The 14796-nt window shown below is 39.1% G+C and overlaps 1 protein-coding gene across 5 annotated transcripts in view; it reads right to left on the bottom strand.

Moving 5' to 3' along the window:
• Positions 1-14796, bottom strand: part of stard13a (StAR related lipid transfer domain containing 13a) — a 140881-nt gene that overhangs the window by 34717 nt on the left and 91368 nt on the right. For all 5 annotated transcript variants that reach the window (XM_072912615.1, XM_072912616.1, XM_061931439.2 and 2 more), the window contains 4 exons: positions 14419-14500; positions 14016-14079; positions 6270-7471; positions 3741-3911 (listed from right to left, as the gene is read on the bottom strand). In XM_072912615.1, the coding sequence (XP_072768716.1) occupies positions 3741-3911; positions 6270-7471; positions 14016-14048 (1406 nt within the window). In that variant the 5' untranslated portion in view covers positions 14049-14079; positions 14419-14500. The remainder of the gene's footprint in view (positions 1-3740; positions 3912-6269; positions 7472-14015; positions 14080-14418; positions 14501-14796) is intronic.

Below are 14796 nucleotides of genomic sequence, written 5' to 3'. Positions count from 1 at the left end.
TAGCATATGTCAAGTATTAAGTTATATGACTCTAGGGTAAATGCTTGCAAAATTAGCAGAAAAAAAAAAAAAAAAGTTAGCATGTTAATGGTAGCATGCTAAAATTAGAATGCTAACAATTAGCATGTGTCACGTGCCAACATTTATGACTCTTAAGTGTACGGCTACAACATTAGGTAAAAAAGTGTAAAAAAAAATGTATACATTTGCATGCTAACAGTTAGCACATGTAAAGTACCACCTTATATGACTCTGGGCTAAATGGTTGAAAATAATCCAAAAAAAAGTTAGCATGCTAATGTTAACATACTAACAGTTAGCGTATGTCAAGTATTAAGCTATATGACTCTGAGGAAACGGTTGGAAAATTAGCAAGAAAAAAGTTAGCATACATGCTAATGTCACCATACCAACAGTTAGCATATGTCAAGTATTAAGTTATATGACTCTAGGGTAAATGCTTGCAAAATTAGCAGAAAAAAAAAAAAAGTTAGCATGTTAATGGTAGCATGCTAAAGTTAGAATGCTAACACTTAGCATGTGTCACGTGCCAACATTTATGACTCTTAAGTGTACGGCTACAACATTAGGTAAAAAAGTGTAAAAAATGTACACATTTGCATGCTAAACGGTTGCAAAATTATCAAAAAAAAAGGTAGCATGCTAATGTTAGCATACCAATGTTAGCATACTAACAGTTAGCATATGTCAAGTATTAAGTTATATGACTCTCGGGTGAATGCTTGCAAAATAAGCAGAAAAAAAAAAGTTAGCATGTTAATGGTAGCATGCTAAAGTTAGTATGCTAACAATTAGCATGAGTCACGTGCCAACATTTATGACTATCAGGTGTACGGCTACAACATTAGGTACAAAAGTGTAAAAAAAATGTATACATTTGCATGCTAACAGTTAGCATATGTAAAGTACCACCTTATATGACTCTGGGCTAAATGGTTGAAAATAATCCAAAAAAAAAAGTTAGCATGCTAATGTTAACATACTAACAGTTAGCGTATGTCAAGTATTAAGTTATATGACTCTGAGGAAACGGTTGCAAAATTAGCAAGAAAAAAGTTAGCATGCATGCTAATGTCACCATACCAACAGTTAGCATATGTCAAGTATTAAGTTATATGACTCTAGGGTAAATGCTTGCAAAATTAGCAGGAAAAAAAAAAAAAAGTTAGCATGTTAATGGTAGCATGCTAAAGTTAGTATGCTAACAATTAGCATGTGTCACGTGCCAACATTTATGACTCTTAAGTGTACGGCTACAACATTAGGTAAAAAAGTGTGAAAAAAATGTATACATTTGCAAGTTAACAGTTAGCATATGTAAAGTACCACCTTATATGACTCTGGGCTAAATGGTTGAAAATTATCCAAAAAAAAGTTAGCATGCTAACAATTAGCATGTGTCACGTGCCAACGTTTATGACTCTCAGGTGTACGGCTACAACATTAGGTAAAAAAAAGTGTAAAAAATTTACACATTTGCATGCTAAACGATTGCAAAATTATCAACAAAAAAAAGTTAGCATGCTAATGTTAGCATACTAACAGTTAGCATATGTCAAGTATTAAATTATATGACTCTGAGGAAACGGTTGCAAAATTAGCAAGAAAAAAGTTAGCATGCATGCTAATGTCACCATACCAACAGTTAGCATATGTCAAGTATTAAGTTATATGACTCTAGGGTAAATGCTTGCAAAATTAGCAGAAAAAAAAAGAAAAGTTAGCATGTTAATGGTAGCATGCTAAAGTTAGAATGCTAACAATTAGCATGTGTCACGTGCCAACATTTATGACTCTCAGGCGTACGGCTACAACATTAGGTAAAAAAGTGTGAAAAAAAATGTATACATTTGCATGTTAACAGTTAGCATATGTAAAGTACCACCTTATATGACTGGGCTAAATGGTTGAAAATTATCCAAAAAAAAGTTAGCATGCTAATGTAAACATACTAACAGTTAGCGTATGTCAAGTATTAAGTTATATGACTCTGGGGAAACGGTTGCAAAGTTAGCCAAAAAATGTTGCTATGTAAACATACTAACAGTTAGCGTATGTCAAGTATTAAGTTATATGACTCTGGGGACAACGATTGCAAAATTAGCAACAACAAAAAAGTTAGCATGCTAGCATGTTAATGTTAACATACAGTTAGCGTATGTCAAGTATTAAGTTATATGACTCTGGGGACAACGATTGCAAAATTAAATTTTTTTTTTAGCATGTTAATGGTAGCATGCTAAAGTTAGTATGCTAACAATTAGCATGTGTCACGTGCCAACATTTATGACTCTCAGGCGTACGGCTACAACATTAGGTAAAACAGTGTAAAAAATGTACACATTTGCATGCTAAACGGTTGCTAAATTATCCAAAAAAAAGTTAGCATGCTAATGTTAACATACCAATGTTAGCATATTAACAGTTAGCATATGTCAAGTATTAAATTATATGACTGAGGAAACGGTTGCAAAATTAGCAAGAAAAAAGTTAGCATACATGCTAATGTCACCATACCAACAGTTAGCATATGTCAAGTATTAAGTTATATGACTCTAGGGTAAATGCTTGCAAAATTAGCAGAAAAAAAAAAAAAGTTAGCATGTTAATGGTAGCATGCTAAAGTTAGAATGCTAACACTTAGCATGTGTCACGTGCCAACATTTATGACTCTTAAGTGTACGGCTACAACATTAGGTAAAAAAGTGCAAAAAATGTACACATTTGCATGCTAAACGGTTGCAAAATTATCAAAAAAAAAAGTTAGCATGCTAATGTTAGCATACCAATGTTAGCATATTAACAGTTAGCATATGTCAAGTATTAAGTTATATGACTCGGAGGAAACGGTTGCAAAATTAGCAAGAAAAAAGTTAGCATGCATGCTAATGTTACCATACCAACAGTTAGCATATGTCAAGTATTAAGTTATATGACTCCAGGGTAAATGCTTGCAAAATTAGCAGAAAAAAAAAAAAGTTAGCATGTTAATGGTAGCATGCTAAAGTTAGCATGCTAACAATTAGCATGAGTCACGTGCCAACATGTATGACTCTCAGGCGTACGGCTACAACATTAGGTAAAAAAGTGTAAAAAAATGTATACATTTGCATGCTAACAGTTAGCACATGTAAAGTACCACCTTATATGACTCTGGGCTAAATGGTTGAAAATTATCAAAACAAAAGTTAGCATACATGCTAATGTTAACATACTAACAGTTAGCGTATGTCAAGTATTAAGTTATATGACTCTGGGGACAACAATTGCAAAATTAGCAACAAAAAAAAGTTAGCATGTTAATGTTAACATACAGTTAGCGTATGTCAAGTATTAAGTTACATGACTGGTGGAAACGGTTGCAAAATTAGCCAAAAAAAAGTTGCTATGTTAACATAGTAACAGTTAGCGTACGTCAAGTTTTAAGTTATATCACTTTGAGGGAAACAATTGCAAAATTTGTAAAAAAAATTAAAAAAAAAGGTTAGCAATAGTAAAATGCTAGCATGCTAAATCGTCAAGTGCCAAGTTATATGATTATGTTGTACGGCTGCGAAATTAGCCGAAAAAGTGTAAAAATTTGCAACAAAAGTTGAAATGGGATAAAAAATGTGAAAAGGAAAAATGTAAAAAAAAAAAAATTTAAATAAAAAAACAGCATTTAAAAACAGAAATTGTGGTAAAATTGTGACATTTTTGAGGCGGGAAAGTGCACCCACCAGGTCCAGCCGTGCTTGTTGGACAAGGAGTACTTCTCCATGATGGCGGTGAGGCGCAGCAGAGAGAACTTCTGCAACAAGCTGAGCTGAGATGCTGATTGGCTGCTGATGTGCAGGGAAGACGTCGGATGCTTGAGATGGTCGGACGTCCTGAAACTGGGCCAGCGCACCCTGGACACACACACACACACACACACACACAGAGTGGTGTATAGTTTACGATGTTTTTACATTTTTTGTTGCGACCTAAGAAGTGTTAATACCGTAAGTATTGTACTTATCACGGGCCGGCTGTTTGATGTTTGATTGCAACCTGCGTCTTAGTTGTAGTTCTCATTGCCAAATTTGGAGGTGTTGAAATTGCCATGTAAAATCGCTGATGCTAATCAGTAGCATGTCAATTGCAAAGCCGATGTATATTAGAATTTGCAATTCCCATAGGGAACCGGCGATACGCGTGAGTGGAAGTGAAATGCTGGAATGTCCAGGGTGAGTGGAGTGTGCGGATGTTGGAACGGTTCCAATCGGTTGAGAAATGTGGGATATGGAGAAGTTTGTTTGTCAATGGGGAGAAATTCCTGGAAATTCCGGGAATTTTGGGGAACATGTTTTGCCTTTGAGATCTTGGAAGAGTAGTGAGAATTTAGGACATTGTCGGAATTTGAACATGTCCATTCATTTGAAAGGGAATTTCCTGGAAAATTGGGAATTTCGGGAAAACCGGGAACTTTTTCAAAAATATTAATACAAGCACAATTGTCCTGGATGATATGAGTGGGTTGGTGTTGGAATTTTTGGAATCGGTTAAAGAATGCTGATATAGTAACAGTTTGAATTTGGTATTTTGGGATTCCTGGAATTTCGGGGGAAAACGAGAATTTGTACAGGAAAAAATAAATAAAAAAATGTTGCTGTTTTGAAGGTGGAATGGTTGGAATTTGCACAAAAATGTGGACAGTGAAAACTTTTCAGCAAGAGGTGAAAATAGAGCTTTGGAAAACCGGGAATTCCTGGAATTTTCTTGCTGATGGTAGTTTGATTGTCCAAGGTGAGTGGAAGGGGCTGGAAGTGGAACGGTTCGAATCGGTTGAGAAATGTGGGATATCAAGAAGTTTGTCAATGGGGAGAAATTCCTGGAAATTCTGGGAATTTTGGGGAAAGTGTTTTGCCTTTGAGATCTTGGAAGAGTAGTGAGAATTTAAGGCATTGTCGGACTTTCAATATGTCCATTCATTTAAAAGGGAATTTCCTGGAAAATTGGGAATTTCGGGAAAACCAGGAATTTTTAAAAATATTAATATAAGCACAATTGTCCTGGATGATATGAGTGGGTTGGTGTTGGAATTTTTGGAATCGGTTGAAGAATGCTGACATAGTAACAGTTTGAATTTGCTATTTTGGAATTCCTGGAGTTTCGGGGGAAAACAAGAATTTGTACAGGAAAAAAAAAAAATGTTGCTTTGTTTTGAAGGTGGAATGGTTGGAATTGCACAAAAATGTGGACTGTGAAAACTTCAGCAAGCAGGTGAAAATAGAGCTTTGGAAAACCGGGAATTCTGGGAATTCCTGGAATTTTCTTCATGATGGTAGTTTGATTGTCCAAGGTGACTGGAAGGTGCTGAATCTGTTGAGAAATGTGGGATATGGAGAAGTTTGTTTGTCAATGGGGAGAAATTCCTGGAAATTCCGGGAATTCCTGGAATTTTCTTGATGATGGTAGTTTGATTGTCCAAGGTGACTGGAAGGTGCTGAATCTGTTGAGAAATGTGGGATATGGAGAAGTTTGTTTGTCAATGGGGAGAAATTCCTGGAAATTCCGGGAATTTTGGGAAACATGTTTTGCCTTTGAGATCTTGGAACATTTTGATACTCGAACGGTTCCGATCGGATGAAAACTTTGGGCTGTGGACTCCGGCAAACTTTTGCGGAAGAAGAACTCAAATGCATTGAGAGTCTGCTCTCAGTGCTGTTGGAGTGACAACATTTCCGAGAAGTATCGCTATCACTGGAGGACTAAGGGGACAAGGAATAGCTCAACATGCTAACGCTACACACAAGCACAGCTAACCGTTAAGCGAGAGCTCTTGAGTGTAAACACAGACCGATACAAATATCGACAGTGATGATACCAAGTATAGTATCAGTGTGAGAGCGATACTACAGCGATTAGATCGATATATATGTATATTTTTTTAAATAACATTTTGTCGTTTTTGTGATTCTTTACAAAATCAGGAATAAGAACCAATAGTAGTTTTTGTTTAAATATTTTCCATTATTATTATTTTTTTGCACCATGACTAGGGAAGGTTGTTTACATTGGGTCGTATAAGTTAATCCTGCACAAAAGACTATCTGGAGTTTAATTAAAGGTACTCTTTAATTAAAGGTACACTATCTATAAATCAATGCAATCTTCCCGTAGTTTGGACACCTCTGATAAATGGCGATACATATCGTTATCGCAGGTGCCTGCGATACAGTTTTAGGACGTACACCCGAGGACATTTCCAGGATGCTCTGACTCACCGCGGCCTGGTCAGGGACGCCCCGACCCCGGAGTCCCTCCTCTCCCGACCGGTCCCCGTAGAGTCGGTGTCGTTCAAAGAGACGCCGTCCCTATCGCCCTCGCTGGGGGTGGTCCTCCCGTCCCCGTCCCCGTCCCCGTCCTCGCCCTCCGGCAGCACGCCGCGGCTCCAGTGGTCCACGATCTGCTGCAGGCCGCTGACGTGCTGGATGATGTCGTCCAGGTGCGGGAACAGGTTGTCCTCCTTCTCCAGGTCCAGGATGTCCCCCGTGCTGGCGTAAAGGTGGGAGCCCGGGACGTTGTCGTAGACGCTTGCCCGGCTGCCCCGCGGGGCCCTCGGGCACGGCGGCTTGGACGGCGTCCCGCCGAAGCGGGCCGGGTACGCTTTGTTGTTGTTGGGCTGACGCGGCCGAGAGACGGCGCCGTCACCTGGAGCCGGCGCCAGGCTCTCGATAGACAAGGCTTTGGGGAAGGTTCCGGGCTTGTGGTCTTTGGGGACGTGGATGAGGAGGTTCTGGTAGGAGTAGAAGTTCCTCTGTCCGTCTGTCCTCTTCCCCTGAGGGGCCAGCTCCATGTCTTCCAGGTACTTGCTGCTCCTCTTGCCGCTCGTCCTTGTGGACGCCGGCGTCTGGCCTGCGGGACCGGCGCTCGCCACGGCGAGACGGTCGCAGTCCTCGCTAGGGTGGGCGTGCGACGTCTCGCCGTCATCCGGCGAGCCGGGCTTGGGGAGGTTCTGCTCCAGCTGGCTGATGGGCGTACACTGGAGCACCTGCAGGGCCAGAGGCTCCTCCCCCTGCAGCACCGGCCCGCTGATGACCATCGGCGGTCTGCGCTTTAAGCTCCTCCTCATGGTGGACGGCCCCCAGGTGCGCACCATGTCCATCCGCCGCAGGAACTCCTTGGCCTTGCTGCGCCCGCCCTGCCCGTGCTGCCCGCTCTTGGTGGGCAGGGAGTTGTAGTGCGGCAGGTCTCCGCGCGGCCGGAAGGACGCCGTGGACACGCCGGAGGCCGAGTCCTCGCTGCCGAGCGAAGAGACCTCGCAGGTGTCCTGCTCGCTCAGCACGCTCTCGCTGCTCGCCGTGCTGCGCAGGCCGCCGCCGCCGTCGGACAGGAGGTCCTGAAGGCGGGACCAGCGGCGGCTGTTGCACTCGAACGTCCAACGCTTGCTGATGGCCATGGAGTCATCTTCATCTGAGTCGTCCCCCTGGGGGAGGTCAAGAACATTCTATTAGTACAGCAATTATTTTCTTTCACGACCCCACTTAGGTTAGGGTTTCGGAATTCCTGGAATTTCGGGAAAAACGAGAATTTGTACGAAAAAAAAACAACAAACTTTTGTTGTCCCAATTAATAGGAATGTTTTGAAGGTGGAATGGTTGGAATTTGCACCAAAATGTGGACCGTGAAAACTTTCCAGCAAGAGGTTAAAAACAGGGCTTTGGAAAACTGGGAATTCTGGGAATTCCTGGAATTTTTTTGACCTTGGAAGACGGTAGTTTGATTTTCCAAGGGGAGTGGAAGATGCTGAAAGTGGAACGGTTCGAATCGGTTGAGAAATGTGGGGTATAAAGAAGTTTGTTCAGTGCCCATTTGTTGTCAATGGGTAGAAATTCCTGGAAATTTGGGGAAAAACGGGAATTTGGGGAAAGGGAAAACATGTTTTGTTTTTGAGATCTCGGGGGAGTAGTGTGTGGATGGTTGAAAGGTCCAAATCGGGTAAAAAGTGGCGCGAAATTTGGAGAATTTAGGGCATTGTAGAAATGTTAATATGTCCATACATTTGAATGGGAATTTCCTGGAAAATTAGGAATTTGGGGTAAACCACGAATTTGTAAAAATATTGATACTTGCAAAATTGTCCTAGATTGTATGAGTGGGTTGGTGTTGGAATTTTTGGAATCGGTTAAAAATGTTGACGTAGTAACAGTTTAGAGTTAGGGTTAGGGTTTCGGAATTCCTGGAATTTCAAGGAAAAACGAGGATTTGTACAAAAAAAAAAAAAAAAACTAACTTTTGTTGTCCCAATTAATAGGAATGTTTTGAAGGTGGAATGGTTGGAATTTGCACAAAAATGTGGACCGGGTATAACTTTCCAGCAAGAGGTGAAAACAGGGCTCTGGAAAACTGGGAATTCTGGGAATTCCTGGAATGTTTTTGACTTTGGAAGACAGTAGTTGGATTTTCCAAGGGGAGTGGAAGATACTGAAAGTGGAACGGTTCGAATCGGTTGAGAAATGTGGGGTATAAAGAAGTTTGTACAGTGCCCATTCGTTGTCAATGGGTAGAAATTCCTGGAAATTTGGGGAAAGGGAAAACATGTCTTGTTTTTGAAATCTCGGGAGAGTAGTGTGTGGATGGTAGAAAGGTCCAAATCGGGTAAAAAGTGGCGCGAAATTTGGAGAATTTAGGGCATTGTAGAAATGTTAATATGTCCATACATTTGAATGGGAATTTCCTGGAAAACTGTGAATTTCGGGAAAACCGGGAATTTGTAGAAATATTGATACTTGCAAAATTGTCCTAGATTATGAGTGGGTTGGTGTTGGAATTTTTGGAATCAATTAAAAAATATTGACGTAGTAACAGTTTAGAGTTAGGGTTAGGGTTTCGGAATTCCTGGAATTTCAAGGAAAAACGAGGATTTGTACGGAAAAAAAACAACTAACTTTTGTTGTCCCAATTAATAGGAATGTTTTGAAGGTGGAATGGTTGGAATTTGCTCAAAAATGTGGACCGTGAAAACTTTCCAGCAGGAGGTGAAAACAGGGCTTTGGAAAACTGGGAATTCTGGGAATTCCTGGAATTTTTTTTACCTTGGAAGACGGTAGTTTGATTTTCCAAGGGGAGTGGAAGATGCTGAAAGTGGAACGGTTCGAATCGGTTGAGAAATGTGGGTTATAAAGAAGTTTGTACAGAGCCCGTTCGTTGTCAATGGGTAGAAATTCCTGGAAATTTGTGGAAAGGGAAAACATGTTTTGTTTTTGAGATCTCGGGAGAGTAGTGTGTGGATGGTTAAAAGGTCCAAATCGGGTAAAAAGTGGCGCGAAATTTGGAGAATTTAGGGCATTGTAGAAATGTTAATATGTCCATACATTTGAATGGGAATTTCCTGGAAAACTGTGAATTTCGAGAAAACCGGGAATTTGTAGAAATATTGATACTTGCAAAATTGTACTAGATTATGAGTGGGTTGGTGTTGGAATTATTGGAATCGGTTAAAAAATGTTGACGTAGTAACAGTTTAGAGTTAGGGTTAATGTTTCGGAATTCCTGGAATTTCAAGGAAAAACAAGGATTTGTACGAAAAAAAACAACAAACTTTTGTTGTCCCAATTAATAGGAATGTTTTGAAGGTGGAATGGTTGGAATTTGCACAAAAATGTGGACCGTGAAAACTTTCCAGCAGGAGGTGAAAACAGGGCTTTGGAAAACTGGGAATTCTGGGAATTCCTGGAATTTTTTTGACCTTGGAAGACGGTAGTTTGATTTTCCAAGGGGAGTGGAAGATGCTGAAAGTGGAACGGTTCGAATCGGTTGAGAAATGTGGGGTATAAAGAAGTTTGTTCAGTGCCCATTTGTTGTCAATGGGTAGAAATTCCTGGAAATTTGGGGAAAAACGGGAATTTGGGGAAAGGGAAAACATGTTTTGTTTTTGAGATCTCGGGAGAGTAGTGTGTGGATGGTTGCAAGGTCCGGATCGGGTAAAAAGTGGCGCGAAATTTGGAGAATTTAGGGCATTGTAGAAATGTTAATATAACCATACATTTGAATGGGAATTTCCTGGAAAATTGTGAATTTCGGGAAAACCGGGAATTTGTAAAAATATTGATACTTGCAAAATTGTCCTAGATTATATGAGTGGGTTGGTGTTGGAATTTTTGGAATCGGTTAAAAATGTTGATGTAGTAACAGTTTGAATTTAGAATTGGTATTTCGGAATTCCTGGAATTTCGGGAAAAACGAGAATTTGTACGAAAAAAAACAACAAACTTTTGTTGTCCCAATTAATAGGAATGTTTTGAAGGTGGAATGGTTGGAATTTGCACCAAAATGTGGACCGTGAAAACTTTCCAGCAAGAGGTGAAAACAGGGCTTTGGAAAACTGGGAATTCTGGGAATTCCTGGAATTTTTTTTGACTTTGGAAGACAGTAGTTTGATTTTCCAAGGGGAGTGGAAGATGCTGAAAGTGGAACGGTTCGAATCGGTTGAGAAATGTGGGGTATGGAGAAGTTTGTACAGTGCCCATTCGTTGTCAATGGGTAGAAATTCCTGGAAATTTGTGGAAAGGGAAAACATGTTTTGTTTTTGAGATCTGGGGAGAGTAGTGTGTGGATGGTTGAAAGGTCCGGATCGGGTAAAAAGTGGCGCGAAATTTGGAGAATTTAGGGCATTGTAGAAATGTTAATATAACCATACATTTGAATGGGAATTTCCTGGAAAATTAGGAATTTTGGGTAAACCGCGAATTTGTAAAAATATTGATACTTGCAAAATTGTCCTAGATTGTATGAGTGGGTTGGTGTTGGAATTTTTGGAATCGGTTAAAAATGTTGATGTAGTAACAGTTTGAATTTAGAATTGGTATTTCGGAATTCCTGGAATTTCAAGGAAAAACAAGGATTTGTACGAAAAAAAACCAACTAACTTTTGTTGTCCCAATTAATAGGAATGTTTTGAAGGTGGAATGGTTGGAATTTGCACAAAAATGTGGACCGGGTATAACTTTCCAGCAAGAGGTGAAAACAGGGCTTTGGAAAACTGGGAATTCTGGGAATTCCTGGAATGTTTTTGACTTTGGAAGACGGTAGTTTGATTTTCCAAGGGGAGTGGAAGATGCTGAAAGTGGAACGGTTCGAATCGGTTGAGAAATGTGGGATATGGAGAAGTTTGTACAGTGCCCATTCGTTGTCAATGGGTAGAAATTCCTGGAAATTTGGGGAAAGGGAAAACATGTTTTGTTTTTGAGATCTCGGGAGAGTAGTGTGTGGATGGTTGAAAGGTCCAAATCGGGTAAAAAGTGGGGCGAAATTTGGAGAAATAGGGCATTGTGGAAATGTTAATATAACCATACATTGGAATGGGAATTTCCTGGAAAATTAGGAATTTTGGGTAAACCGCAAATTTGTAAAAATATTGATACTTGCAAAATTGTCCTAGATTGTATGAGTGGGTTGATGTTGGAATTTTTGGAATCGGTTAAAAATGTTGACGTAGTAACAGTTTAAATTTAGAATTGGTATTTCGGAATTCCTGGAATTTCGGGAAAAACGAGAATTTGTACCAAAAAAACCCCAACTAACTTTTGTTGTCCCAATTAATAGGAATGTTTTGAAGGTGGAATGGTTGGAATTTGCACAAAAATGTGGAGCGTGAAAACTTTCCAGCAAGAGGTGAAAACAGGGCTTTGGAAAACTGGGAATTCCTGGAATGTTTTTGACTTTGGAAGACGGTAGTTTGATTTTCCAAGGGGAGTGGAAGATGCTGAAAGTGGAACGGTTCGAATCGGTTGAGAAATGTGGGATATGGAGAAGTTTGTACAGAGCCCATTCGTTGTCAATGGGTAGAAATTCCTGGAAATTTGGGGAAAAACGGGAATTTGGGGAAAGGGAAAACATGTTTTGTTTTTGAGATCTCGGGAGAGTAGTGTGTGGATGGTTGAAAGGTCCGGATCGGGTAAAAAGTGGCGCGAAATTTGGAGAATTTAGGGCATTGTAGAAATGTTAATATAACCATACATTTGAATGGGAATTTCCTGAAAAATTGTGAATTACGGGAAAACAGGGAATTTGTAAAAATATTGATACTTGCAAAATTGTCCTAGATTATATGAGTGGGTTGGTGTTGGAATTTTTGGAATCGGTTAAAAAATGTTGACGTAGTAACAGTTTGAATTTAGAATTGGTATTTCGGAATTCCTGGAATTTCGGGAAAAACGAGAATTTGTACGAAAAAAACAACAACTAAATTTTGATGTCCCAATTAATAGGAATGTTTTGAAGGTGGAATGGTTGGAATTTGCACAAAAATGTGGACCGGGTATAACTTTCCAGCAAGAGGTGAAAACAGGGCTTTGGAAAACTGGGAATTCTGGGAATTCCTGGAATATTTTTGACTTTGGAAGACGGTAGTTTGATTTTCTAAGGGGAGTGGAATATGCTGAAAGTAGAACGGTTCGGATCGGTTGAGAAATGTGGGGTATAAAGAAGTTTGTACAGTGCCCATTCGTTGTCAATGGGTAGAAATTCCTGGAAATTTGTGGAAAGGGAAAACATGTTTTGTTTTTGAGATCTGGGGAGAGTAGTGTGTGGATGGTTGAAAGGTCCGGATCGGGTAAAAAGTGGCGCGAAATTTGGAGAATTTAGGGCATTGTAGAAATGTTAATATGTCCATACATTTGAATGGGAATTTCCTGGAAAACTGTGAATTTCGAGAAAACTGGGAATTTGTAGAAATATTGATACTTGCAAAATTGTCCTAGATTATGAGTGGGTTGGTGTTGGAATTTTTGGAATCGGTTCAAAATGTTGATGTAGTAACAGTTTGAATTTAGAATTGGTATTTCGGAATTCCTGGAATTTCGGGAAAAACGAGAATTTGTACGGGGAAAAAAAAAAAAAACTTTTGTTGTCCCAATTAATAGGAATGTTTTGAAGGTCGAATGGTTGGAATTTGCACAAAAATGTGGACCGTGAAAACTTTCCAGCAAGAGGTGAAAACAGGGCTTTGGAAAACTGGGAATTCTGAGAATTCCTGGAATGTTTTTGACTTTGGAAGACAGTAGTTTGATTTTCCAAGGGGAGTGGAAGATGCTGAAAGTGGAACGGTTCGAATCGGTTGAGAAATGTGGGTTATAAAGAAGTTTGTACAGAGCCCGTTCGTTGTCAATGGGTAGAAATTCCTGGAAATTTGTGGAAAGGGAAAACATGTTTTGTTTTTGAGATCTCGGGGGAGTAGTGTGTGGATGGTTGAAAGGTCCGGATCGGGTAAAAAGTGGCGCGAAATTTGGAGAATTTAGGGCATTGTAGAAATGTTAATATGTCCATACATTTGAATGGGAATTTCCTGGAAAATTGGAAATTTCGGGAAAACCGGGAATTTGTAGAAATATTGATACTTGCAAAATTGTCCTAGATTATATGAGTGGGTTGGTGTTGGAATTTTTGGAATCGGTTAAAAAATGTTGACGTAGTAATAGGAAAATAAAACACTGTACTTTCATTCAGTGATTCCTTGGCGTACCACTAGTGCTACTATGTAATAATGTAAAACAATAAATGTATATTTTATGCTCTTGCTATAGAAAATATTTAAAAAACATTTGGTGGACACTTTTTTTTTCATTGTATTAATTTTTATTTTATTTTATTTACTTACTTTTTTAATCTAAATATTAAATTAGATTTTAATTCTAAATTAAATTTATGGATTAAAATTAAAAACATTTTTTCCGATTTTTCGATTTAAATTATAGTAAAAATGTCCTACTTTGCGGAAATTAATTTATTAAAGTCAGGAGCCGGAACCAATTAACAGCAACAAACCGGGGATGACTTTTACTGCAACACTGGTGCGGTTGTGCTGAGAAATAGGACAACTCTAAGGTGAGATCAACAGTTTTTTTTTTTAGGTGAGACAAAAAAGGTAAACAAAAAAACAACAACAACAAAAATTGAGGGTTGATTAACTTGTGAACAAACAACCGACCAATCAGCAGGGAGGAAGTTATGAATATGCAAATGAGTCTTACTTTCTTCTTAGGATGGCCGACGTCCACTTTCATGGAGGCACACTTGTTCAGAGTGTTGAGACGCCTGCAACACACACACACACACACACACACACACACACACACACACACACACACACACACACACACACACACACACACACACACACACACACACACACGTCTGATAATTAAATGTGTTTTTTTTCTGCATAAAAAACAACATTTTGTTGACAAGAAATATGAAAACATAATAAAAAGGTATAATTGATGGATAGAGCTGAAGTCGATCTAGACATTTAAGTACTGTAATGAAAATATTTTTAACATTTTTTTGAGTGGGGCCCTTTTTGATCCCCGAGAATTTTAGTAAGATTTTTTTTTAAACTGTCATTGTCAAAAAAACAAAAATAAATGAAAGTACCGTGACAGAGGCTCCACCAGGTCCTGGTCCAAAAAGTCATGGTCCCTTTTCACCGAGGAAATATCGATAGGAAACCGTGAGTCTGAAACAAAAACGACATTTAGTAGATGCACACACACACACACGCACACACACACACACACACACACACACACACACACACACACACACACACACACTGTGGTCGAGTGTCACATGAACAAGAAAACACACACAAGTAGAACAATTGTAAAATATATAATGAATTAAATTAAAAAGCACAAATATCGATTTTTTATTTTTCATAATTGATTAAGAATTGCGATTAATCTAGAAATCTGAATGGGACAGATTTAAAAAAGAAAAAGAAAAAAAAAATTTTTTTTTTTCTTTTAATAC

This window comes from Nerophis lumbriciformis, linkage group LG37 (assembly GCF_033978685.3).
Source record: "Nerophis lumbriciformis linkage group LG37, RoL_Nlum_v2.1, whole genome shotgun sequence".
Lineage (NCBI taxonomy): Eukaryota > Metazoa > Chordata > Actinopteri > Syngnathiformes > Syngnathidae > Nerophis > Nerophis lumbriciformis.
This window is presented reverse-complemented; position numbering and strand designations above follow the sequence as displayed.